The 26,539-nt window shown below is 42.4% G+C and overlaps 1 protein-coding gene across 6 annotated transcripts; it reads left to right on the top strand.

The window, feature by feature from the left end:
- The first annotated feature begins 1,739 nt into the window (after positions 1 to 1,739).
- Positions 1,740 to 25,124, top strand: LOC311598209 (uncharacterized protein). Of its 6 annotated transcripts, XM_084783208.1 has the most exons (7): positions 1,740 to 6,731; positions 7,511 to 7,617; positions 16,466 to 16,564; positions 18,230 to 18,356; positions 19,788 to 19,871; positions 21,278 to 21,375; positions 21,590 to 25,124. In XM_084783208.1, exons 3-7 carry the CDS (start codon positions 16,562 to 16,564, stop codon positions 23,009 to 23,011), a joined length of 1,734 nt encoding a protein of 577 aa, XP_084639334.1. In that variant the 5' UTR covers positions 1,740 to 6,731; positions 7,511 to 7,617; positions 16,466 to 16,561; the 3' UTR covers positions 23,012 to 25,124. The 6 variants fall into 6 exon arrangements, with proteins under 6 accessions (XP_084639334.1, XP_084639333.1, XP_084639335.1 ...); XM_084783207.1 differs by lacking the exon at positions 7,511 to 7,617; XM_084783209.1 differs by lacking the exons at positions 7,511 to 7,617; positions 19,788 to 19,871.
- The last annotated feature ends 1,415 nt before the right edge of the window (positions 25,125 to 26,539 follow it).

Below are 26,539 nucleotides of genomic sequence, written 5' to 3'. Positions count from 1 at the left end.
CCAAACTGACCTCAAACTAATGATCCTCCTGCACTAACCTCTCAAGTACAGTGATGGCTCGCTGTGCCTGGCTCTTAATGTTTAGACAGTCTTTCCCGTGTTGCCAGTAAGTGACTCATTTGTTAGGGCATAAATTGACTGCAAGAGGTAAGATGGTTACTTTCTTGTAAGGTTGTCGTGGTTGTAAAGATATCTTAGAACTAGAATACTCAAATGTGCAAAGCAGACAGTTTATTTGTAGAGAGAAATAGCATTATGATGAGAAATAAGACTATTTTAGTACTCTTTGACGATTAATTAATAGTAACATTGACTCTTTTTTAAAAGTTGATTTTACTTAGGAGTGCTCTATCTGCATGCACACCTGCATGCTAGAAGAGGGCATCGGATCCCAGTATAGAAGGTTATGAGCCATCGTGTGGTTGCCAGGAATCAAACTTAGGACTCTGCAAGAGCAGACCGTGCTCTTCACCACTGTCTCCAGCTCCAGCATTGAGTCTTAAAACCCCTAAGGAAACTGCTTGAACTAGACTTGAGATCAAATAGATCTAATAGTTCTATATATAACATTCTACATAAGAGCCAGGGAATACTTTGTATTTAATTTCACAGGGCACAATATAAGAAATCTCACAGTAGACTTACCAAGCTTTACTTTTAAAATAATTTTTAGAATAGAGTTTATTTAGTTTTTGAGAGAAGGTCTCATTGTGTAGTACAGACATCTCCATCTTACAATTCTGCCTCAAAGATAAAATGCTAACATTTTATTTTGTTTTTATATTACATTTATTTATTTGAGGTGAGGGGGTGCACAACATGAGATACTATATGTGTGAGGAGATCAGAGGACAACTCAGGAATTGGCTTTCTCCTTCCACCTAGTGGGTCCTGGGAACTGAACTTAGGTGTTTAGGCTTGGAGGTAAGGCCCTCTACCTGCTGAGCCAACTTGCTGGGCTACATAGTTACATTTGATATGAAAACACTTAATGTCTTAGCAAATTAGAAAATGCATCATTGCATCCTGGAAATGGATGCTTGTATGTACCTTAGAGAGTGGTGACTGATGTGTCAGGGCCAGGGAGGATAACTAGCAGAGTCCATCTTAGGCTTCACAGAGTCTTTGTCAGGAACGAAAGCAGGCTACTTTTTTTTCTTTTTCTCTTATTCATTCATTCAATATTCATTCATTCATTTTACATCTCAATTGTTATCCCATCCCTTGTATCCTCCCCTTCCTCCCTCCCTCCCATTTTCCCCTACTCCCTTCCCCTATGACTGTGACTGAGGGGGATCTCCTCCCCCTGTATATGCTCATAGGGTATCAAGTCTCTTCTTGGTAGCCTGCTGTCCTTCCTCTGAGTGCCACCAGCCCTCCCCATCCAGGGGACATGGTCAAATATGGGGCACCAGAGTACGTGAGAAAGTCAGTCCCCACTCTCCACTCCACTGTGGAGAGTGTCCTAAAACAGGTCACTTTACCAACACCTAATGTCTTAGCTAGTTTTCAGTGGACGGTAGACTATTGTTCACTGTTGTCACAAGCATGACAGAACAGAAAGTCTGTACTCTGAAATGGTCATCTCCTTATTCCTCCAAACCTTAATCATTGGCAGCCATTGTTGTGGTTTACTTTTGTGACTTCATTTTTGCCCCTAAATTCCAAGAGTGAGATAATGCAGTTTTGTTGTGTGTGTGTGTGGCGGGTGAGGTGGGGTGGGGTGGGGTGGGAGGGTGGCCAGCTATGTGTCTGGTGCTCAAAAAGATGAGAAGAGGACATTGGGTTTTTCTGAGACTGGAGTTACTAGGCACTTAAGAGCCTCCATGTGGCTGCTGGGGATTAAACCCAGGTCCTCTGGAAGAGCAGATAGCATAGTATAGTTGAAGCCAGATTGAATTTTGTTTGACACCAATTTGGTTCGGAAGTGAAATGTCCCCTACAAGCCTATGTGCTTGGACACGTGGTCTCCCCTACCTGGTGGCGCTTGCTTTTGAAGGCTGTGAGTAGGGGTTGGTCTTTGAGGTTGTACCCGCCAGCAGTTTTGGTCCACTTCTCTACTTGTGATCCGTCAAGATGTGAACAGTGTGCCCCACAAGCTCCTGCTGCCACATAGCCACTCTCTGGCTACCATGCCCTGCCTGCCCTCTGAACCCATGGTCCATGACCTCAGACGGTTTTAGTCTTTTTTTTTTTCTTTTGAGACATGTTTCTCTGTGTAGCCCTGGCTGTCCTGAACTTACTTTGTAGATCAGGCTGGCCTCGAAATCACAGGAGGCAACCTGTCTCTGCCTCCTCAGTGCTGAGATTACAGGCCTGCACCACTGCACTGGGATTAAATCCTTTTCTCCCCATACAGGGTTTCTCTGTGTAGCCGTGGTTGTCCTGGACTCACTTTGTAGACCCGGCTGGCTTCGAACTCAGATTGATCGCTTGCCTCTGCCTCCCAAGTGCTGGGATTACTGGTGTTTGCCACCACACCTTGCTAACTTTTCCTTTCTTAACTATTGCTTCTGTCAGGAGTTTTGACAAGTAAACCCACATGACTATACTTAATACGTGTGTGTGTGCATGCTTGTGCATATGTGCAAGTGCATACAGGTGTGTGAGGTAGTCAGGTGGAAGATGTAATTACAGGATGTGAGCTAATTAACCTGAGAACTTGCAGTTAAACTTGAGCCCTTTGCAAGAACAGTAAAGTGCTCTTAATTACTGAGCCATCTCTCCAGCTTCTCTTATTATATACTTACTGGCCACTTGCATGTTTCAGTAAAGTATCTAGGTTTCTTTCACGTTTGGTGTGTGTGTGTGTCTGTCTGTCTGTCTGTCTGTCTGTCTGTCTGTCTGTGGTGTCTGTGTCTGTCTTTGTGAAATAGGCTCTTATATATTCCAGACTGTCCTCAAACTTGTTATGTGGTCAATGACGACCTTGAACTTTTAGTTCTGTCTCTAAATGTATGTGTATGCTGTTGAGGATTGAACCTGGAACCTCATGCATGTTAGGCAAGAACAGTATTTTCAGAGCTACACTGACATTTTCAGATGTGTATAAAGTATACTTTTTAAATACATACCTTTACCTTTTTTTTTTTTATTCTAATCTCCTTCCCCTAAAGCCCCCATCTTCTCTACTTTCATGTCTTAATTTTTGTTTTTGATTTTGTTCACAAGAGAAAATAGTTATTTGTCATTCTAGATCTGGCTTATTTCACTCAGTAAGCTTTTTGGTTCCATCACTTTCCCTACAAATTACCTAGTCTTTTTTTTTTCTTTATGACTGAGTAAAACTCCATTCTGATTATCATATTTTTCATTTTATTATTGTATCTGTGTTTTCCATGTATTTGGGTGCCCAAGGAGCCTAGAAGAGGATATTGAATCTCCTAGAGTTGTCATTAATAGGTTATGAGCGACCCAACAGTGGTGCTAGGAACAAAACTCTGATCCTTTGGAAGAGCAGTCTTATCTGCTGAGCTGACTCTCCATCCATTTTTTAAAAATTTCTTTGAGACAGGGTTTCTCTGGCTGTCCTGGAACTTGCTCTGTAGACCAGGCTAGCCTTGAACTCTTCTAACTCCTGAGTGCTGGGATTAAAGGTGTGTGCCACCACCACCAAGCTGTCAATCCATTTATTAGTGAAAACCTAGGCTGTTTGGTTTGTTGGTTTTGGTTTTTTGAGACAGGGTTTCTCTGTGTAGCCTTGGCTGCCCTGGACTCACTTTGTAGAGCAGGCTGGGTTCAAACTCACAGCGATCCCCCTCCTCTGCCTCCCGAGTGCTGGGATTAAAGGCGTGCACCACCCTGCCTGGCCACCTAGGCTAAGTTTTTAACTTTGCTACTTTGAGTAGTGTAACTGTTAATGTGGGTGTACAGACATTTGTTTTAGATGCTGATTTGCTTCCTTTGGTATATACCCAGGAATGGTACAGTTGAGTCTCACCCAGTTCTGCTCTCAGTTGTGTGGGCAGCCTTTTTCTGATAGCCATTCTCAGCATGTCACCCACACCAGCACTCCCTACCTGAAAGGGGGCAGGTGGAATATCAGTTGTTTTATTTCCTTGATAGTTAAGGATTTTAGACTTTTTAAAATGTATTTATTGGCCATTATGTTTTGAGAACTGATTATTATTTTTGGTAATGCTTGTAAATAGAAAATGCTTAAGGAATATTCTAAAGCAAAGGAAAGTTATTCAACAAAGGAAAGCACCAACAATTTGAAGCGTATGTGAACATATTTCAAGGAGTGGGCCAGGCTCCCCAGCCCAAACAATTTCGCAGCATCAGCTAGCTGGTTCTGGATTTAGAGTCATGAAGGATGCAGGAGAAGGGGTTGTGGAATCTTTCTCTCTGGTTAAGGAAAGCCACAGAAACCACAGGAGTTCTTTTATGGAGGCCCAAAGAGGCCATTTTGTGAAGCCGTGTAAATGAAGCGTGAATTGTGTTAGAGACCTGAGGGTTTTGGAGATGCCAGAGCTGTAGAGTATGTGTTGAGGAGAGCTGCACATGGACTAGAACCAGCTCAAGAAGGGCGTGTTGCAGTCAGCTGCTCCAAGGATTGGCAGACCCAAAGAACCATTCATCTACGTCCTTTGCTATAGGACATAGAGCTATGGGATTGGAGCTCGTCCTGCTAGGTCTCAGTTTTGCTTTGATTAGTATTTCCCCACTATGCCTCCATTCCTCCTTTTTGGAATGGTAATGCATATTCTATGCCATTGTATATTGGAAATAATTTTTATTTTACAGGAGAGATAGCCTTGAAGCTGTAAGGTCTATGGGGCATTTGAAGTTGGGTTAAATGCATTTTTCCATGATGAGACAGCTACAAGACTTTAGGGGCTAGGGAATGGAATGTGGTGGTTTGGAAATGTCCACCATAGGCTCATATATTTGAGTACTTGGTTCTCTATTTTGTGGAGCCGTTTCGGTAAGGATTAGGAGTTACGGCCTTGTTGGAGGAAGTGTCTCACTTGGAGGTGGGCCTTGAGGTATCAGTATCCCATGCCAGGCCCAGTGTTGATGCTTCTTGGTTGTCTTTATACGTAAACTTTCAGCGACTGCTCCAGTGCCATGCCTGCCTACCTGCCACCATGCTCCCTGCTGCCAGGGTTTTATATATCCAACCTCTGAAACTGTAATCAAAGCCCAGAATTAAATGCTTTCCTTTAAAGGTTGTTTTGGTCATGGTGTTTCTTTACAGCAATAGAAAAGAAACTCAAGACAAGATTTAAAAACACAGACTTTATTTGTTGAGATATGGTTTGGCCTGGAACTCACTATGTAGACAGGCTGCTCTCAAACCCAGAGAAATCTGCTGTATGCTGGGATTAAAGTTGTCACTGTCACACCCAGCTAAATCTTTTTAAAAAATAATTTATCTTTTAATATACATTGGTGTTTTGCAGGCATGTGGGTTTGTGGCGGCACAGACAGCTGGGAGCTCCCCATGCGGGTGCTGGGAACTGAACTCTGCAGTCCCACCTCTGAGTCATCTCTCCAGCCCCTAGCAAAATCTCTTAAAAATCAAAATAAAACCTGGTAACTCCAGCACAGGACCTAACGCCCTCGTATGGCATGCATGTGATACACAAGGTTTGAGCAGCCATTTCATCTTCGTCTCATACACAAAAACTAGAAAAAAAAAAAGTGGCGGCGGCACACACTTTCATTTAGCACCAGCAATGAGGGAGGCAGAGGCAGGCTGATGGGGCCTGACCAAGCTGTGGAATTCAAGGAAACAAAAGCCTATGCTGATAGCAACCGCGTACTGTTTGTGCAGACTGCCAAAGACTGCTGAGGCCATGGATTCGTGACAGTCGCTAAGACTGAATGAGCCCCACAACGAGCCGTTCCTACCTTTTTAGTGGGTGCTGGGGATCCCAGGCCTTCATTCTTTCAGAGCAGGCACTGAGCTTTCCCCACCCTCACCGCCTTTTGTTTGCTGCTTCATTTGTTTTTTGAGAGAGGCTCTTCCTAGCTCTGGCTGGCCTCGAGCTCACTGTGAGATTTTAAGATTAACTATCTCAGAGTAAGCTGCCTTCTTAAAACTCTTCTCAAAAATAACCCGGACAACTGACCCGGACACCTGCTATAAATGGAGCCGTCGTCCCCCCCCCCAAAAAAGGGGGTGATCATTATGTTTTGCTCTCGGATAATTTGCTTACTTTCTGTGTATGTTTCTTTTTAAATTTGCATCTCTTTATATCCATTTTTGTTTGTGATCTCAACCTTGTGGGTCTGTTTTTGCTTCTCTTCCCTGGTGTGAGTCCATTGAGGGCCAACTGCACTTTCGTGGGAGGAAATTCTAGTTTCTTTGATAGGATTTCAAACTGTCAGAGCCATAACCAGTCCTGCAGGCCTAGGCCGGAAGCGGAAGTGCTGTCATTGCTTTCCGTCTCCTCTGAAGCGGCCCGGGACTTGTAGTTCCTTAGCGCCTCAGAGGCGGTGACCTGCAGGCGGCCGGGCTGAAGCGGGTCTCGGCCAAGGCGGCGCTTGCTCAGGCTGAGCGGGCCAGCGCGACGGGATCCATTTTCTTCCAAAGGGAAAAGAATTTGCGCCGTTGGTTTCTGGTCTTAAGTCCTCTTCAGGAGTTGGAAGGTCGGAAGTGCTGATGCGGTTGAAGTGAGCACCTTTTCGGATTAAGGCGGTTGTGAAAGCTAACCTGGGTCATCTGCAAGAGCAGTGCGTACACACGCTGAGTCAGCTGCAGCCCCTGCAGCACTTCTCTTAAAGTAAGAAAAATGCGTTATTGTTGGAGGTGGTGGAGCACGGGGGCAAGAGGATCAGGAGTTTGAGGCTAGCCTGGGCGTCACTACAAAATCTTGTCTCAACAATGTTGCTAATAAGTAGCCCTAGTAAAACTGAACGGTTCCACATTCTTCCCAAAATACACCCTTTAAAAAAATTGTTTTCTTGTGAATATAGGTTTTTTTTTTTTTTTTTCTGCATACATATTTTTCACCACATACCTGTGGTGGCCAGAAGAGGCCAGAAGAGAGCATTGGATCCTCTGGAACTGGAGTTAACAAATGCTTATAGTTTCCATGTGAGTGCTAGGAACTGAATTAAGGTCCTTCAGAAGGGCGGCCAAGTGCTTTTAACCACTGAGCTATTTTCCACTCCCCCCACCCCAACGTATACGCTCTTGTTTATTAAACCCTGTAACTAAGGAGTTACGTTAATTATTACAATTTGATTAGGATGCAGAAGTAGAGACGGTATTATTTTGCCTTTAAATGGAAGTAGTGAACACAAGAAAAAGGTATGTTTAAACTGACACCAAAAATATAAGTAGGAGGGTGCTGAAGAGATGGTTTGGTTATTAAGAGCAGTTATTGTTTTTGCAGAGAACAAATGCTTCAATTTGTAACTTACAGAAGCAATAAATGGTATTCAAATGATGGAAATCAGGAGAAAATAGTAAAGCAAGACTGTGTTTGAATTTTCCGTAGATAGGAAATTAAGAAATTAGAGTCTTTTTTCTTCTTCTTCTTTTTCTTTTTCTTGACAGGGTTTCTTTGTGTGTATCCCTGGCTGTCCTAGACTCACTTTGTAGACAAGGCTGGCCTTGAACTTACAGGGATCCACCTGCCTGCCTCCCAAATGGTGGGATTAAAGGTGAGCGCCATCACACCCCACAAATTAGAATCTTTTAACTGCATTAATAAATACGCTCAGTTTGAGTGTACCAGTAACAAGAAATGTTCTGACAAGTCCTTCTTTTGTATAAATAGAAATGTGTGATTTTTAAAAAATAGATATTTTTGTTATCAGTCAAGAAGAATTCCAAGAGAGTGTGTATGTGCATTTATCTTGAAGGGGACAGGTTCTTTAATTTTTTGTTCCCTTTGTGTCGTGTGTTGGCCATGTGTGTGAGTGGGTGCTTGAGAAGCCCAGAGGAAAGCCTTACGTCTCCTAGAGCAGTTACAGGCACCTGTGACCTGCCTGAGGAACCGAAGTTGGATCCGTTACAATTAACCACTGACCCATCTCTCCCACCCCTGAGGAGTATATATTTTTATTTTGTTTAATTTTATTGTTTTAAGACAAGCTATCACTTTTGGCCTGACTCACTATATAAGTTAGCTCAGCTTCAAACATACAGTGATTTGCTTGCCCCTGTCTCTCAAGTGTTGGGATTATAGACATATACCACCACACAGGCTTTGAAGGAGAGAGTTTTAAAGTAATTGTCCAGTAACTCATAAATCAAAAATTGAGACAATCTGCCGACATCAGCCCGATGATGCCGGCTTGACAACTGGCCGCGTCTTTTGTGTTCTGCGTTCTGTCCTTTACTGTGGATGTCCTTGTTAATGAGTGGGAAGAACAGAAGGCCATTGGGCTCCATTTCCCATGGTGCCCAGCAGTACCACAGTCTACACATTCCCATTATTCACGCAGTTAGTCTTAAGGGACAAGAGACATTCTAAGAAGTTAAATTTCAAGGGTAGAAGTTGTCTTCAGTAGCTGGAAAATGTCAAGGGACTGAGGGCAGACAAACTCCTGCCTAACTTGAGGTGGAATATATCAAAGGACCCAAGTTTGAGTTCCATTCTCTCAGTTTCTTACCAAATTTAGCTGTTGATTCTGTGTCCCAGAGTATAGTGGGCAGTGGGGTATGGAGGGTCAGACTCAGGGTCTGTGAGATCCTCTGTTTCCAGTAAAGCTTCACAGTGTGCCGGTGCTGTGTTGTCCAGATGGTGAACAGTAGGCCAGTAGTGACAAGGTCTGGCCTCATGAATCAGTCATGTTTCTTGCAAAATGTATTCTGTTGCCGCAGGACTTTTACAAGCCTGGCGATTAAAGATTACGCTGAGGATGTTGCTAGCTTACAATGAAAATGGCAAAACCAAGAAGGGCTACATCTTTATATAAAATGGAACAAAGACAATACTCCAAGGAGAACAACATTTCAGTTTTCATTTTTAAATATCTCTTTATTACTTTATGTGTGTGCATGTGCCATGGTGCACATGTGGAAGTCAGAGGACAATTTGCAGGGGCCATGCACAGTTCTCTTTCTCTTTATCCTGTGGTCTCTAGAGAATTAGACGATCAGACTTGGCAGCAAGTGTCTTTACTTGCTGAGCCATCTTGATGCCCTGCCTCCCTTTAATTTTTTTTTTGAAATGGGGGTCTTGCTGTTTGAGGCTGGCCTCAAACTGCTGATCCTCCTGTGTCCACCTCCAGTGCTGGAAGGACATGCAAGCCTGTGTCGCTCTGCCTGGTTAAGTTTTAGTTTTTTGTCTGGCTCTCATCTCTGTAGTTTAGTCTTTGTCTCCTGCTGCTTGTCTCTTGTCTCTGAGTCTACGTCATTGGATGCTTCTCTTGAAGTCACAGTTTGGAGCAAGTTATTTGCTACACAAACTACTTAAAGGAGAAATTTTCATCTTTGCTTTCTCCAAAAGAGAACTCACTATTTCATTTCTGTACTATATGAAAAGAAAGATCTGTGTGCTTCTCCAGTTTTAAAAGACAGGTCGTGGTCAGAATGGTAAGCAGATGGAAGTGAGAAGGTTACTTAAATGTCAGGGTGATAGCCCTCCCCTGGAGTGCTGGCAAGTCATCAGAGAGCCTGCCATGCTGCCCTGACTTCCTTCTATTGAATCCAAAGAGCCTGAAACTAATTCTCCCAGGACAAGACTTGCTGTTCTGAGCCAGGGGAGGGTTCTAACTGTGCTGTTGTCTGCAACTTACTGTATATGTAAATAACACCCTGGAAGGCCATTAGTCACCAGCAATGTGGTATCTGGCATGTGCTTTAAGTCAAAGACAGATCCATCTGAAAACCCTTGATGTAAAATCCCTTTTTGGGAATAAGACCTGTTTTTTTTCTTTCAGAGAGTCTGGAGAGGTATTAGCAAAAAAAAAAAAAAAAACTCAAAACCAAAACCAACCAACCAACCAAACAAACAAACAAAAAACAAAAACACAGAAAAATAAACCCTCTTTCTTTCTTCCTTCCTTTCTTTCTTTCTTTTTCTTTCTTTCTTTCATGTAACAGAGACTCCTTCGTTACCAGTCCACAGAAGGACTCCAGTGGCTCCTGAGGCATCAGGTACATGGAAATCTTGGTTCAAGCACAAAGACTCCACCAGCTGGCCCTTTACAAACTATGGCAACTGTTGCCTTTGTTTCCTCCCTCCCTTTCTTCCTACCTTCTTTTCTTCCTATTTTTTTTCCTTTCTAATGTATCTGCTGTAGTCCCACTCCAGGGTCTCCCTATTTAGCCCTGACTGGTCTGCAACTTTCTTTGTAGACCATGCTGGCATCAAACTCACAGAGATCTGCCTGCTGCTGCCTCCAGAACACTGGGATTTAAAGCGTGTACTGCTATGCATGGCCTCACTGCTATAGCTAATCAGCTTGCTCTAGTCTCTGTCTCTGTTGCTTCTACCCATTGGGATTACAAGTGGCTGCCATATCCACTGTCCCAGTGTGCTGTTGCTGTATAGAGACACCATGACCACGGCAATTCTTACAAAGGAAAGCACTTAATTTGGGCTAGTTTACAGTTTCAGAGTTTTAGTTTATTATGGCCATGGCAGGAAGCATGGCGGCATGCAGGCAGTCAGGGTGCTAGAAAGGTAGCTGAGAGTTCTACATCTAGATCAGCAGGCAGCAGGAAGAGTGAGTGACATTGGGCCTGGCTTGAGCTTCTGAGACCTCAAAGCCCACCAGCCCTGGTGACACACTTCCTCTAACATGGTCACTCCTACTCTAACAAGGCCACACCCACTCCAACCGGGCCACACCTCCTAATAGTGCCCCTCTCTATGAGCCTAAAGAGGCCATTTTCTTTAAAACCACCACACTTGGCCCTAAACTTTTTCTTTAATTCCTTTTCACAAGTTGCAGACTTAGCTGGGTGTGGTCTTGCTCTGAGGTTACCACTCCCTTTATTCCCTTTATTCTAATTAATCTGTTTACATTTCCTGGTGCCCCCTCTTTTCACAAAACACATTTTGTATCTTTCCTTGCTCAGCTCGCTCCTTTTCATTATAGATCTGCATGGGACTAGCCAGTAATAACCACAGGGCACAGTCAACATTAGGCTGTCTGGAAATCTCTGCTAAAGCTGTTAATCCGTAACTCTTCAATTTAGTCTCAGGCAGATTTTTTGGGCAAGGCAGAAAGCAGCCATATTCTTGGACAAAATATCATAAGCATGGTCTCTAGGCCACTTACTAATATTCTTGCCTGTGGAAACCTCTTGAGCCAGGCCCCTTCGGTTCAAATCACTCGGCACCACTGTCTTCAGTGCTCATATGGTCTATTAAGCCCCACTTAAAGCATTCAACTGCTTTTCTAATCTACAGTTCCACATTCCACATTCCTACGGCCTGTCACAGCAATAACTCACCCAGTACAAACTTAGATTTTACTATTGTGAGGAGAGGCCATGGCCACAGCAACTCTTATAAAGGTTTAGTCCCTTATGGTCATGGCAGGTGTTGGGTCTCAGACTGCTGCTGAGGTGCCTAGTTAAGATAACAAAGCTGACCCAGCCTCCAGGTTCTTGCAGCATCCCTCAGGCCCTACCCACTACAGAGGAAGGCTGGCGTATGCTACCCATTGCCCTTTTTATCTGGTGCTGAAACCCAGCGCGGAGTAGGTCCTCCAGCCCCGCCACTTTTATCCCCTTCCTTTGCTCTGCTTGATGCTATTGATTTTGGACTTGGTGAGTAACCATGTTCCAGCAGCCCTGAAGCACCAGGTGCTTCTTCCATGTCTAATGACCTCTAGGATACCCTGCCAAGTTGGCAGGCCAGGGCAAGCCCTCCGTTCTGGAACAAAGACAGTCTTTGTTCCCACTGGGAGCTTTAGGAATTTGGAGATGTCCTTTCCAAGGTAGCCCTTCCCCTACCACACGCTGTATGACTCCAGGCAGGACGCTGCATGTCTGGCAAAAGCTGGGAAAATGGGCACCACCAATTTACAGATACCCAGGGGGTACCTGCTGGGAAATTTATCTAAATTGGGACTATCTCAGACCTTGTGCCTGAAAACACCTACTTTTTTCTTTGTTCTGTGGCCTTGTAAGACTCTCATCGGGAGAGTCTATGCCGGGAAGCACCAAATGAGAGAGACAGAGACCTGGTCGATGCAAAAGCAAGAGGTTTATTGTTCCAGCGCACTGGGGTCCACCTGCACACAGGAGTGAGGCGACCACGAACAGACGAATCGTAGGGTTTTTATATTCTTAGGCTGGGCAGATTTTGGTCACAGTTCCTGGAGGGGAGGGGGAAGATGAGGTTGTGGAAACTTCACAGTTCCTTAGGCAGGTTGGGTGGAGACTGAGTCCCTAGGGAGGTTTTATCTCAGCTAATCGCTCCAGTGGAGTTTCTGGAAACTGCTAGCAGGTCTAGTTTATGGCAGTGTGTGGAAGTGAACTCCCCTGGAGGACAAGTTCTCATACAGAACATGGTATTAAATGCAGAATATAAATTACATATAGGATATGGCATTGATTTTGCCCCTGCAACCTAGCCTAGCCTATCATGAAAATTCCTGACAGTGTATAACCAATTGATCTGAACTCCCCTGTTTTTTTTTTTAAAGAACCTTATTCTTGCCCACGCCGCCCGCCCCCACCCCCCCCACCCCCCGTTTGCCAAAACACAACTACAGCTGCTGCTCTGAGATCCACCCCACGTATATCTCCACTCCAACGTATGGATGAACATGGCTCAGTTTGGTTGTCTGCTTTATGTGTGTGAATGTATGTGACCACTGCATGGCTGTTTCTTGTCTTCAATTTGTGAATAAATGTTGTTTCTCTTTTCCTGCTGCCAGCTGCCTGGGCTCAGTGTTCACCTCTGGGCTTTCTGGCCCTGAGTTTAGTATAATAGAGATTCAGATGTTATTTAAATATGCTGTTCTACTTTATTGTTGGCTGCGTTATGACTTTTTTCAGGTCCAGGCATGTATTTATACTTAAGTAATCTTAAACCATGTGGCATGATTCCATTCTGGGATATAAACAACACATTGCTGGCCGCCATCTTGACTACAGGATAAAGAAGGTGGAACCATGGCTTCACCACTATCTTGATTAAGGGCAGCCACATGATTGGCAGCCATCTCTTTATGAGTTGGAAGAAAAAGAAGATATGGCTTCATTGTCATCTTAACTAAGGGCTGCCACATGATTTGTATAATTTCTATCCTATCTTTAAAACCAATTTTGTAAAAGATAGGATTTAAAGCAATGCTTCATTAATGAGGTATTAAAGCTGCAACATACCTTTCTTGGTGGCCCTGATAGCCAAACCTTGTAACACAGTACTGACCTACTTGGTATTAATTTTAGAGACATTAAATTGTTTGTATTGTTACAACTTGGTTCTGCCTTCTGAAAATTACAGTTATGATCTATGTCTTTATTCTTTAAAAAGGTACTTTATTTTCATATTACAACAACACAAATTGAGAGATTTTAAACGTTTTTTTTTTTTTTAAATTGGAGGTTTACAACATTAAAAAAAGTTAAAAATCATTGGCTTAAAATATTTACCCTCGTTTTTGTTAATATTATTAAGCTATAGATGTTGGAGGTTGGTCTGATGTATTTTGATGCTAATGACTGCTTGCTGTCTCTGTGACCCACCAGTACCTTGGCTAGAGCCTAACCTATCTGACCAATAAGAGGCCATCACACCTGGGCAGGGCAGATGGGATAGGCGTGGCTAAGGTTCCTGGGCTTGGGGAGACAGAGAGAATCTTGGGAAGAAGAGAGACCAGAGAGGAGGAGAGAAGAAGAAGGTTGTGCCATCATGGGTTAGGTGGAGGAGAAGCACATGGCCTGTGTGGATGGAGATTTGGCCCAGATGAAGAACTTTAGCAAGCATTTGGGATTATGGATGGGAGGTAATTATTGATAGAAATTATTAGATAATTGATAGATAATTGATAGGTAATTGATAGAAATTATTAGAAACAGATGGCATGGGATTGGGACAGGTGTGGGATACCTCACTGTCCCACTATGGGAAGTAGTTTAGGAGATTAATGTCTGCCCTGCCCCAGGTTAACTAAGGCTATTTTAAAATATAACAGGTGTCTGTGTCTTGATTGATTGCTAGCGGGTTAGAAAATACAGTCGTGATAATAAGTATAATATTAAACATTATTAGGCCATACTGGAAAATTAACGGCAACATATAGATATTTTTATGCTTATGGGCCAGAAGCTTTTGTTTGGATGCGGAGAAGGCTCCAATTTAAAATTGTTATTTTGAATCTAAACCTAAATGGGACAAAACATACCATCCTAGTCTATGAAAGCTACTAGATTATTGTGAACTCCAAGGATAGCTAAGAAATACAAGTTGGTAGTCAGTAACCTTATAAATGATCAAATCCTTTAATGTGTTCAGAAATATATTTGAAGTCATGCTAAGAACTGATGTAATTAATTACAAGATTAAGCTTCATTTAGCCTCCTGTTTTTTTTGTTTGCAAGATATAGTTTAAAGCAAATAACTAAAAACAAAGATTGTTTAACTCAGATATGCTTGGTAGATACTAGCTCTCAAAGCTGCCAGAGACCTACTGAATATGGCATTTAAGATGTTTAAACCTACTGTGACAGACAGAGACTCCCAAATCCTAACAGTGACCACCCCTGCAAGGTCTCTAAGATACGGGTACAATGACAAAGGACTCCACTGGGATGATGTATGCTGACCAAGACTGCCCCAGTGAATGCCTCACCCCCAGCTAAGGCCCAGCCTACATTGCGACTAGCAGGCAGCAGGAAGAGAGAGGACATTAAACCTGGCTTGAGCTTTAGAGACCTTAAAGCTCTGGCGACACACTTCTTTTAGCAAGGCCACACCTATTCCAACAATGCCACACCTCCTAATAGTGCCACTCCCCATGGGCCTATGGAGGCCATTTTCACTCAAACAGCTTTTACATGCGTTCTGGGTAATTAGAGTCCTCACTCTTGAGCATCAAGCACTTCACCAGCTGAGCCTCTGAAGTCTATTCACTTATTTTTTTATATTAGAGTTTGGTGCCTAGTATGTTAGGAAAACGGATTCTGTGTAAACAGTACTGCAACTAAAGTGAGGCATACCTTTTTTTATATTTCTTTAAGATTCCTGGGGATACAATGTTTAAATTTAGTGAGGCCCTGATATAATTGTAATTTGAGTCAGATATTGAGTAAGTCCATGCTGTTTGGCTAATCGGCATAAAAGTTGCAGTTTTCTTGCTTTTACCTCCCATGTGCTTGAATTACAAGTGTGAGCCACCATGCCCTGTTGTGGTTAATTTAGAAGTATGGCCTAATAAATGTTTATATTAGGCTAATTATTATTACGGTGGTATTTCTAACCCACTAGCAGAAAACACAGACACCTGTTATATTTGAAAATAGTCTTGATTCACCTGGGGCAGGGCAGATACTAATCCCCTAAACTACCTCCCTTATTGGGGCAGGTATCCCATACTCTGCTCCGATCCCACGCCATCCGCTTCTAATAATTTCTATTGAGCTATATCCCATCCATATTCCCAAATACTTGCTAATGTTCTTCATCTGGGCCTAGTCCTCCATCCATGCTGCCCATGGCCATCTCTTTCTCCTCCTCCTCCTCCTCTTCCTCTCTCCTGTTCTCTCCTACCCCGGATCCTCTTTTGGTCCCTGACTGCTTCCTTTCCCAAGAATCTCTCTGCCCTAAAAGCCCAGGAATCTTAGCCTTGCTTATCCTATTTACCCTGACTGGATGTGTTGGCTTTTTGTTGGTCAAACAGGAATAAGGTTTTAGGCAAGTTTACAAACATTTTGGGGTATGTGAGTCTGCTCATTTGGGCAGCAGCCAGACCAAACCCCAACAATGCCTGGCTCTTAAAAATCACCAAGTAATCTAATGCTAGCAACACTGTTATTAGGCTTACATTTTCTTTATCAAATTTTAAAGTTTAATCCAGTCTGATATCTTGGGAATAAAACAATTACACGGATAGTGTGATGGGTTAGTGGGTAAGGGTACTTGCTGCTTATCCAAACAACTTGAATTCCATTTCCACTGCTAAATGTAATAAAAGAAAATAACAGAAAGAACAGAATGAGGGGGCAGAACTGGTCATTGATAAGTTCAGTGTAGTTGGAGGCACAATGAGTGTGTGTGTGAGTGTGTGTGTGTAAGTGTGTGTGTACCACAGTATACGGGCATGTAGAAGATAACGTTCAGACTGTGTGTGTATGCCACAGTATACAGGCATGTAGAAGATAACGTTCAGAAGTCTGGTCTCGTTCTACAGTGTGGTCTTGGGTGTCCGGTCTTTGGGCATCAGTCTTCGAGGCCAGGACCTCTGCCCTATCATTGCCCTCACTGGGTTTGCACCTATTTTGAAAACAACAGCAAATAGGACTACAGTTTTTGCCTCCCCCTAATTTTTAATTTCTTTACTTCTTCTGTCCTCAAGCTGAAATTTGTTTTTTGTTTGTTAGTTTCAGAACAGGAAAATGCTTTAAAAAAAAAAAAGCCCCAAAGATTTAATATATCATCAGGATTTACTAAGAGGACATATTTCCTGTGAGATACAAATGGTAAGTTAACAAAGGACCTCTTTCTTTCTGTGTGTTGCCGTTGAGCTCCTTGCCAGCACCTAATGTCCTTTCTTTTTGAATGCATTTCTTTTTGCTTATAATACAGGGTTTCACTATGTAGCTTTACTAAGCCTAGAACTCGCTACATACACAAGATTGGCCTTGAGTTCATAAAACTCTGCCTCTGCTTCCTAAGTGCTTGGATTAAAGATTGACTCACTAGGATAGTTTTTTATTTTGTATATTCACAGAAAACTAAGAACTCCATTATAGAAAATTGAGACATAGAAAGTTACTTGAAATAAAATTCATATAACATGGAGTGATGTCTCTGAAGAGGTATCCATATAGAGGTTATCTAAAGATAGCTGCATTATTTTTTAGTATCTTTCTAAAAGATATGATAATTGGATCAACCGAGAAGACATTTCCTTTTAAGTAGAACTGTTCCCAAAAGTTATCAGAACAATGACAACAAAGAGCATGTCAAAAGTCAGTACTTAGGGGCTGGAGAGATGGCTCAGAGGTTAAGAGCACTGGCTGCTCTTCTAAAGGTCCTGAGTTCAATTCCCAGCAACCACATGGTGGCTCACAATCATCTATAGTGAGACCTGGTGCCCTCTTCTGGTCTGAAGATGTACATGCTGGCAGAATACTGTATCTGTAAAAAAAAAAAAAAAAAAAAAAGTCAGTACTTAGTTGAATTTTCCTGTGAAGGTGTGTGTCTCACATCGGCGAAAGATTACTCTCTAAATTACCTTAGTATTTTAGTAAACATGCTATTCTTAACTTCCCTGGTACTGATAGCCTAATTTATTTTTCTAAGTGTTATAGCAGATGATGAGGAAGATGCAGGTGTCTTGTTCCAAGAATGTGTTTATACATCATTACCTTTTTTTTGGGGGGGGGAGGAAAGGGTTTATTTAGCTTACACTTCCATATCACTGTTTATCATCAAAGGAGGTCAGGGCAGGAACCTGGAGGCAGGAGCTGATGCTGAAGCCATGGAGGAGTGCTGCTTATTGCCTTGTTCCTCGTGGCTTGCTCAGCCTGCTTTCTTACAGAATCCAGGACATTAACATTTTTTTTTTTATTTTTAGATTTTAATTTTTTTGTTTGTTTTTTGAAACAGGGTTTTTCTGTGTAGCCTTGGGTGGCCTAGACTCTCTTTGTAGACTAGGTTGGCCTAGAACTCACAGAGATCCACTTGCCTCTCTGAGTGCTGGGATTACAGGAGTGTGCCACTGTGCCTGGCTCTAGATTTTAATTTTATGTGTATAAGTGTTTTGCCTACATGTATGTATTTATATTATATACATGCCTAGTGCCTACAGAAGTCAGGATGCATTCTCTAGAACTGGAGAGCCACTTTGTGGGTTTTTGGGGAACCAAACCCAAGTACTTTGCAAGAACAAGTACTCTTAACTGATAAGCCAGCTCTTGCCTCTGTATTTATCAAGTCTTTGTACTGTGCTCATGAGTATCTATAGTATAGAGAAATAGGGTGAGACGAACTCCCTTTGTAAGTTATAGAAGTAGAACTTCATGAGTAAGAGGTCCCAAAAGGCTTATGATCAATTATATGAGGTCCTCAGAATGAGTGTATTCTCCAGTGAACATAGGTGATATCTCTTTGCTCAAACTGGCATGCATATGATGGTTTAGGACTCGGTGACCTTTGAGGATGTGGCTGTGTACTTTGCCAAAGAAGAGTGGAACTTACTGGATGCATATCAGAGAAACCTCTACAGAGACGTGATGCTGGAGAACTACCAGAACCTGACCACAGTGGGTAAGACTGCCATTATATCCTGCAGCCTGTAAAGGAAGAAAAATACTTATTTTTCAAGGTTGTTGGTGTTAACTCTGAACATAATGGGAAACAATGGAGACATTGTCCTAGCACATTTTAATGTTATTTGCAGTTGTCAATAAACGTGGCTTGAGGATTAGTAGCATCCCTCTCAGTTCCTTAGAAATGCACAACCTTATACTCTATCTTTGACATACTGAACGTAAAAGTCTCCATATGTGTTCCTGTCACCTCTGTCTACAATACTCACATTTGCATGTTTCACTCTAAAGACAACGACTAGCTGAGCGCGACGTTGCACACTTATAATCCCAGCATACAGCAGGTTTGCCACAAGCTCAAGGCTAGCCTGAGCTATATAGCAAGTACAAGGTCAGCCAGGGCTGCGTATCAAGACCCCGTGTCAACACCATCAAAACAAACAGAAAAACAACTCTTGGTATAGTTGTTTCCCATGAGATTGAAGATGGGTCTCCATTTCTGTATTATCCAATTTGAAGAAAAAATTTAAGTGGTGTTTACATCTATGGTTTTTGTTTTTTTGAGACAGTGTTTCTCTGTGTCGTCCTGCCAGTCCTACAATCTACTCTGTAGACCAGGCTGGTCTTGAACTGAGAGATCTGCCTGCCTCTGCCTCCTGAGTGTTGGGATAAAGGTGTGCACCACTACCACCTGGCTAATACAGGTTTTAAAAATAATGTAATACAATACAACATTATATTATAATATTACATATTTATATTATCTTATAAAGGTTTATACCACCACTGCCTGGTCCTAATCCATGTTTAGGCCTGAGTATAATACTAAGAGTCAAAGATATTTTTATTTTGAACTATTTAAAGCTAATTCTAGAAGCTGGAGAGATGGCTCAGTGGTTAAGGGCACTTGCTGCTCTTGCAGGGGACTCAGCTTCAGTTCCAAGCATGGCCACTTCCAACTGTCTGTAACTCCAACTTCAGAGCATCTGACACCTTCTTCTGGTCTCCTCGGCATCTGCATACATATGCTACACATATACATACATGCAGGCAAACATTAACACACATGAAGTAAATTGTTATAAAAAAAGGTTATAGGGGCTGGGAATATAGCAATATTTATAGAATGATTGCCTAACATATGCAGAGCCCTGGATTCAGTCCCCAGTACTGCATAAAACTAAGCATAGTGTTGCATGCCTATAATTTCAGTTCTCGAGTGAAAGAGGCAGGGATCAGATATTCAGGGGCATCCTTGGCTACTTAGTGAGTTCAAGGCCAGCCTGAACTACCTGAGACCCTATCTCAAAAAAAGAGGTAATTCTTATGTTTTATTAGAAATGTAATTTCTCTTTCATGGCAAGTTTTTTTTTTTTTTTTTAATCTCTTCTGTGAGCCTCTGCCATTGATATATCTTTTCTGTGTATAGGAGTTCAGCCTGTCAAACCCAGCCTGATTTCTTGGTTGCAGGGCATAAATTTGTTGACTATAATGGAAGAAGGCATCCTCCAAGGTGAGCATGGGTTAAAATCATTTCTTATTGAAAAGTTCAGCATGTTTTGAAGTATGAGGAAGCTTTTTTGAAAAAAGTTTTTATTTTATTTTTATTTTCTATCTATGAGTGTTTTGTCCACATATGTATTTGTGCACCATGTGTATGCTGTGCCATGCTATGTTGATGGAACCTGGGACTGGAGTTACTGAAAGCTTTGAGCTCTCATGTGGGTGCTGGGCATTGGACCCAGGTTTTATGCTCTTAATTGCTAAGCCATCTCTCCAGTCATAGGAAAGTTTTTTTTTTCCCTATATTGAGTACATTTTATTTTGATCAAATCCATTCTCAATGGCACCCATGAATATATTTTTAAAAAGACTGACATGAGGGCCAATGAAATGACTCAGGAGAGAAAGAAACTTGGTGCCAAACCTGACTGCCTGAGTTGGATCCCCTCAGCCCACATCATGCAGGCCTATATGTGTGTACAGATGCACACACAAATGCATAGAAAATAAATACATGTTAAAACAAAAAGACCAACTTTAACCTGAACACCGAAGCCCTTGGACTGTAGATTTTGAGATATTTTCAGCATCTCTTGCAGTATTATTTGGTCTATTCAGATTTACTTTCTTTAAAGTTAAAAAAAATATTTAAAATGTTTATGTGTATAGGTGTTTTGCCTGCATGTCAGTCTGTATACAGTTTATGTGGTTGGTTCCTACAGAGGCAAGAAGAGAGGGCATCAGATCCCTTGGAACTGAAGTTGCAGACAGTTGTGAGCCATTGTGTGGATGTGGGAATTTAAACTTACAGTCTTCTGAAATAGCAACTAGTCCTCCTAACTAACCACTGACTCATTTCTCCGGCCCTTATCCAGACTTTCTTATGATTTCAGCAGTGATCTGCTCTTTTACACCAAGTTCATGATTGTGTTTTTGCAGCTGCATGCTTCTTTCTTCTCCAAATTATATTATTTTTGTTTACCATACCATGTAGTTTTTACATACAAAAAAAATGTCTTGAGGCTCCTGAGCTGGCTTAGTGGATAGAGATGCTTTCTTTCAAGCCTATTGATTTGCATTTGATTCCTGTAACTCACAGCGTAGAAGGAGAGAATCAACTCTAGTTTTTTTTTTCTAACCTCTATACTTGTACCATGCCATGAATGCATGTCCACACATACATAATAAATACACTTAAAGTTTTTATTTACAGTAAATAAGTGTTAATTTTATTTTGTTCCCAGATTCTTATGACTGCCAAATTATAGAGTTATATAATTAAGTTCAATTATATAATCAATCTGTTTGATTCTATCTTTGCTTTATTAACTTAGCATGTAATATCAGAACAAATACTTAACATCCCATTTTGTTGTCTAAATATTTGTATATATAGTTTTCAATGTTTTGTTTCAGAGTGGAAAATGGACTTTGAGACAAAAGAGACAGAACTTCAGCTGGATAGTTTTTGGTCAGATATATCAAATGAGATACAGCGGAGAAGATTAATAAAGGTATTTCTTAGTTGTCTAAGTCAGAGATTATTTGAAATTCTGTGATAATTCTATTCATGAACAAAGATGTTTAAGAGAAGTAGCCTTGCACACAGGGACATATTTTTCTGAACTAGTTTTCTAGCATTGGAACTTTCTGCTTCATAGTTACCTCAAGAACGCCCTGCGTAAGCCTCAAGAGTTCTTTACCACTCATTCATCTCTGTACCAACAGGCAGGAATCCACCATGGAGGGGAGCTCTATGACTCTAAGAAGGTTGGAGAATTCTTCAGTAGACATCAGTGCCTTCACACACACAGGAATATTCAAAACACAGAGAAGGTTTCTGAATATAATTGGTGTAGAAAAGACTTACTTCCTTCAGCCAAGAAAGCCTCTTCTGAAGAGAAACTTTCAGTGTTGACTCAATGTAAAGAAGCCTTTGCCGTGATGTCAAGCATTCCATACCAGAGGACATGCATTCCAGAGAATTCCTTTGAAAGGAGTGATTGTGGGAAAGCCTTTGTTAGTCAGTTGCAACTTCAGGCACATAGCAGAGCCCAGAGTAAAGAAAATTTCTATGAATTGGAGCAAAGTAAGAAAGCCTTTACTCAATCCACAAATTATTCTGCTTTAGAGAAACACTATGAAGGTAAGGAATGTGGAAAAGCCTTCACTGTTCATTCTGGCTTTACTACACATGTACAGAGTCGCAAACAGCAGAAGTCTTATGAGTGCACAGAGTGCCGGAAAGTGTTTGGTAAATGCTCAGGACTTATTGAGCATATGAGAAGTCACACAGGAGAAAAACCTTTCAAATGTAACCAGTGTGGAAAGGCTTTTGCTTCTTCGTCCTACCTTACTGCACATTTGAGAACTCACACTGGAGAGAAGCCCTTTGGGTGTACGGTGTGTGGGAAAGCGTTTACGCGTTCCTCCTACCTTCGAATTCACATGCGGACTCACACTGGAGAGAAGCCCTATAAGTGTAAGGAGTGTGGGAAAGCCTTCGCTGTGCGCTCATGCCTTAATAAACATTCACGAACACACACTGGGGAGAAGCCTTATGATTGTAAGGAATGTGAGAAGGCCTTCACTAGCTTTTATCAACTGACTGAACATATGAAGATTCACACTGGTGAGAAACCCTTTGAATGTCAGGTGTGTGCAAAATCATTTAGGAGTTCCTCATGCCTTAAGAAGCACTTCCAAATTCACACTGGAGTAAAACCGTATCAATGTAAGGACTGTGGGAAAGCCTTCAGCGGACGGACTAGCTTTACTACACACGTATTGACTCATACTGGGGAGAAGCCCTATGAGTGTAAGGAGTGTGGGAAAGCCTTCAGTACATCCTCAGGCCTTGTTGAACACATAAGAAGTCATACAGGAGAGAAGCCCTTTGAATGCTGTCAGTGTGGGAAGGCCTTTGCATCTTCCTCATATCTTACTGCTCATTTGAGAACTCACACCGGAGAGAAGCCATTTGAGTGTGCAATGTGTAGTAAAGCATTTACGCGTTCCTCCTACCTTTGTAGACACATGAAAACTCACACTGGAGAGAAACCCTTTGTATGTAAGGATTGTGGGAAAGCCTTTAGTGGGTGCTCATGCCTTAACAGACACATAAGAATGTACACTCGGGAGAAGCCCTAACCGTGTTAATAATGTGGGAGAGTATTCGCTAGCTTTTCTTAACTCACTGAACATATGAAAACTGATACTGATGAGAAGCCCTTTTTTTAAAGTAAAGAATTAAAAAAAAAGATTTATTTATTTATTATGTATACATTGCTCTGCCAGAAGAGGCCATCAGATCACATTACAGATGGTTGTGAGCCACCATGTAGTTGCTGGGAATTAAACTCAGGACCTCTGGAAGAGCAGTCAGTGCTCTTAACCTCTGAGCCATCTCTCCAGCCCCGAGAAGCCTTTTGAGTGTTTAATCCTTTAGAAATTCTGCATGCCTTACGTTGTACTTCTGAATTCATACTGGATTAAAATTATATCAGTGTAAGGACTGTGGTAAAGCCTTTAGTGGCCATCCTGGCTTTACTACACATGTACGGACTCACACTGGGGAAAAGCCATACGAATGCAGAGAATGTCAGAATGCCTTCAACTCCTTCCTCACATCTTTAACACTTACGAAGCCACACAGGAGAGAAACCGAGAAACCCTTTGAACGTGACCAGTGTGGGAAGGCATTTGTTTTCTCATTTCTTTATGTTCATTGAGAACTCACTCTGGAACAGAGCCTGTTGAGTGTACAGGGTGTGGCAAGGCACTAGGCATTCTTCCAACTTTTGTAGTCACATGAGAGTGTACCCTGGAGAGCTACCTTTTTTTTTGTATGTAAGAACTATGGGAAAATCTTTCCTGAGTACTAAACGCTTAAAAACCAAAACCAAACCAAACCAAACCAAAGAAACAAAAAACACCACCACCACCACCACACATACTGTAGAGAAACCCTATGGTTGTAAGCAATTGAGAAAGCTTCCACTGTCCATACTTGAGTTGATATGACCTCTAGATGGAAAGAATATGAGAAAGGCTTCACTTATTATTCTGATCATGTGCAACATAAATAATCACAGAGTGAAACTCATGTAAAGAATGAGGAAGGTTCATTAAGAAGTGTGTACATTTTTGCATCCATGTTATCAAGCTCAGTCTGTTTTCCTAGAAGTGGCTTACCAGGCAGATGCACTGCTCTTCCTGAGTGTGGTTCCCAGTGCCCATATTGGGCCGCTCATAACTATCTGTGACTCCGGCTCTGGGGAGATCTGATTGCATTCATATGCACATGCCTCATACACAGACGTACACATAATTTAAAATAAATCTTAAAAATACATGAAGGCCTCACACTCAAGATGCCCCATGAAAATGATAAACTTGGAAAAGTAATTGGAGTCTATTCAGAATCTGGCAAGTAGACCATACAATGTAACATGGAAACCCCATTATTTCCTCAGGTTTTGCTAAGTATGTGAACAATTGCAATAGGGCAAAGCACTATTGATATGTGATATGTGTTATATGTCTGCTAAGTAATTTAATGTTCATCTTTGATCTCATAGTTCAGAATAACTATGAAAAGAAATACACATATATTATACACACACACACACACATATATATGTATTATCCATCCCACTACCTTTGCTAAATGTGATTCACACTGAAGACAAATTACATGTATGGAATATGGTAAATGCTTCCATATGTTCTTAGATCTTATGTGTGCACAGAGCCATTGACTTCTACATATACTTTTAATGTTTTTAATACTTCAATGTATGTGTATGTGTATTAATGGTTTGTGTTGTGTTAGCTTTTTGGGGGCAAATTGGAATAAACATGTATTTTCCCCAGAAAGGGCACTGATAACAGATCAAAAAATGATTCCATCCCAATAGAGCCTGGTGGACCACTGAACTCTCTGGGGTTACTTACAGGAATGGGAGGTGGAGATTTCTGGTGGTTTGAATAATAAGCCCCCATAGGCACATATACTTGAATGCTTAGTCGCCATGGAGTGGCACTATTTGAGGATTAGAAGTTGTGACCTTGTTGAAGGAAGTGTGTCATTGGTGAGTGGGGTTTGAGATTCACTCTGCCTGTGGATCAGGGTGTATAATTCTGAGCTAATTCTTCAACACCATGCCCACCTGAGCGCGGCTATGCTTCTTGACATGCTGATAATGGAGTAACCTCTGAAACTGTAAGGCAGTCAGTCCCCAATTAAATACTTTTATAAGAATTGTCTTTGTCGCATTTCTTCACAGCAATAGAACAGTGACTTGGATAGGGTTATTTTTAGGAGCATGGGTGATTCAAAGGCAGCTGGGCCTTCTGAAAGACCATCCTGGCATGGGTGACGCTTCATGGAAGTTGCATTTTATTTGGTTTCTTTGTGAGTTTCATCATACACCCCAGTCCCGTGCATCTCCCTGTCCGCTCATATCCACCCTTTGTCCTTACCACTGTAAACAACCAAAGCACTGAAAATATCTCATCGTGGGAGCTGTAGCATGTCACAGTGTGTCCACACATCTTACTTGCAGATGTTCACTGCTGTGGTCTCATTCAAGATCTCTGGCTTCTATGACACTATCAATATTGGATCTTCATTGTGACTTTTCCCACTTATCCCGTTGTCGCCCTGTGTCATGGATATCCTGCAGCTTTGGAACTGCAGGACTGGCCCTTTCACATGTCCCAATCATTTGCAGATGATATAAATTTTGGGGTGGGGTCAATTCAGAATCCTGGATCTGGGCGTCAGTGGTAGCTGAGCTTGTCAACCTGCCTGCTCTCCCTTATTCTCGCCACCAGGGTTAGTACTGCTCTGGCTAGGCTGTCCAGTGTTGCTATCAGCCAGAGGCAGGGCCAGCCCTCCTGCTCTTATTATGCCTTCAGTGCTGGTTCACCAGCACCCAGGCATCCAGAGCCAGCTCCATTGTGCTGCCCAGGCAAGATTTGTGGCAACTCTCCCAAGGGCTGCAGCTTGGGAGGGGCTGGGACAGCTCTCCTGCTCTTACACACTCAGGGTTGGCTCACCTGTGCCCCATCAGGACCAGCTGTACTATTTTTTCCAGGAGTTGTACACCAGCCAATACAGGGAAGGGACAACTCACCCTCTCTTATGACCCCGGGGTCTGCTCTCTTGACTGCTGCAGGTGGTGGAGGGTGAGGGTGGGGAGGGCATTACCCCTGGACCCACAACACCTCACAGCAGCTCCCCCTTGATCAGGGCCAGCACTACTGTGCTTCCCAGGCAAGGTGCAGGTCCCACTCTGCTGAGTGCTGCAGCTGCTGAGGGGCAGGGATAGTTAGTTCTCCCGATCTTATGACCCTGGGGTCAGCTCTCTCGATGGTTGCAGGTGGTAAGGAACAAGGGGGAGGACAAGGCCTTACCCATGCACCCACACTACCTCATGGCAGATGAGTGGCAGGGCCAGCTCTCCTGAGCTCCGGTCCTCAGAGCTGGCTCACTTGTTCTTCCCACCACTAGGAGGGTCGGGTCTGCCTCGCTGTCCAGACCAGGGCAGGGCCCACTCTCCTGAGTGCTGCAGGTGGTGAGGGACAGGACTAGCTCTCCTGGGCTCATGACCTTGTTGACAGTTTTCCTGAAAGGGGCAGAGCCCGCTTTCCGGAGTACTGTCACTGGTGAGT

This window comes from Acomys minous (genome assembly GCF_964271855.1).
Source record: "Acomys minous genome assembly, chromosome: 5".
Taxonomy (NCBI): Eukaryota; Metazoa; Chordata; class Mammalia; order Rodentia; family Muridae; genus Acomys; species Acomys minous.
Note: the sequence above shows the minus strand (reverse complement) of the source record. Positions and strands in the feature narration are given on the sequence as shown.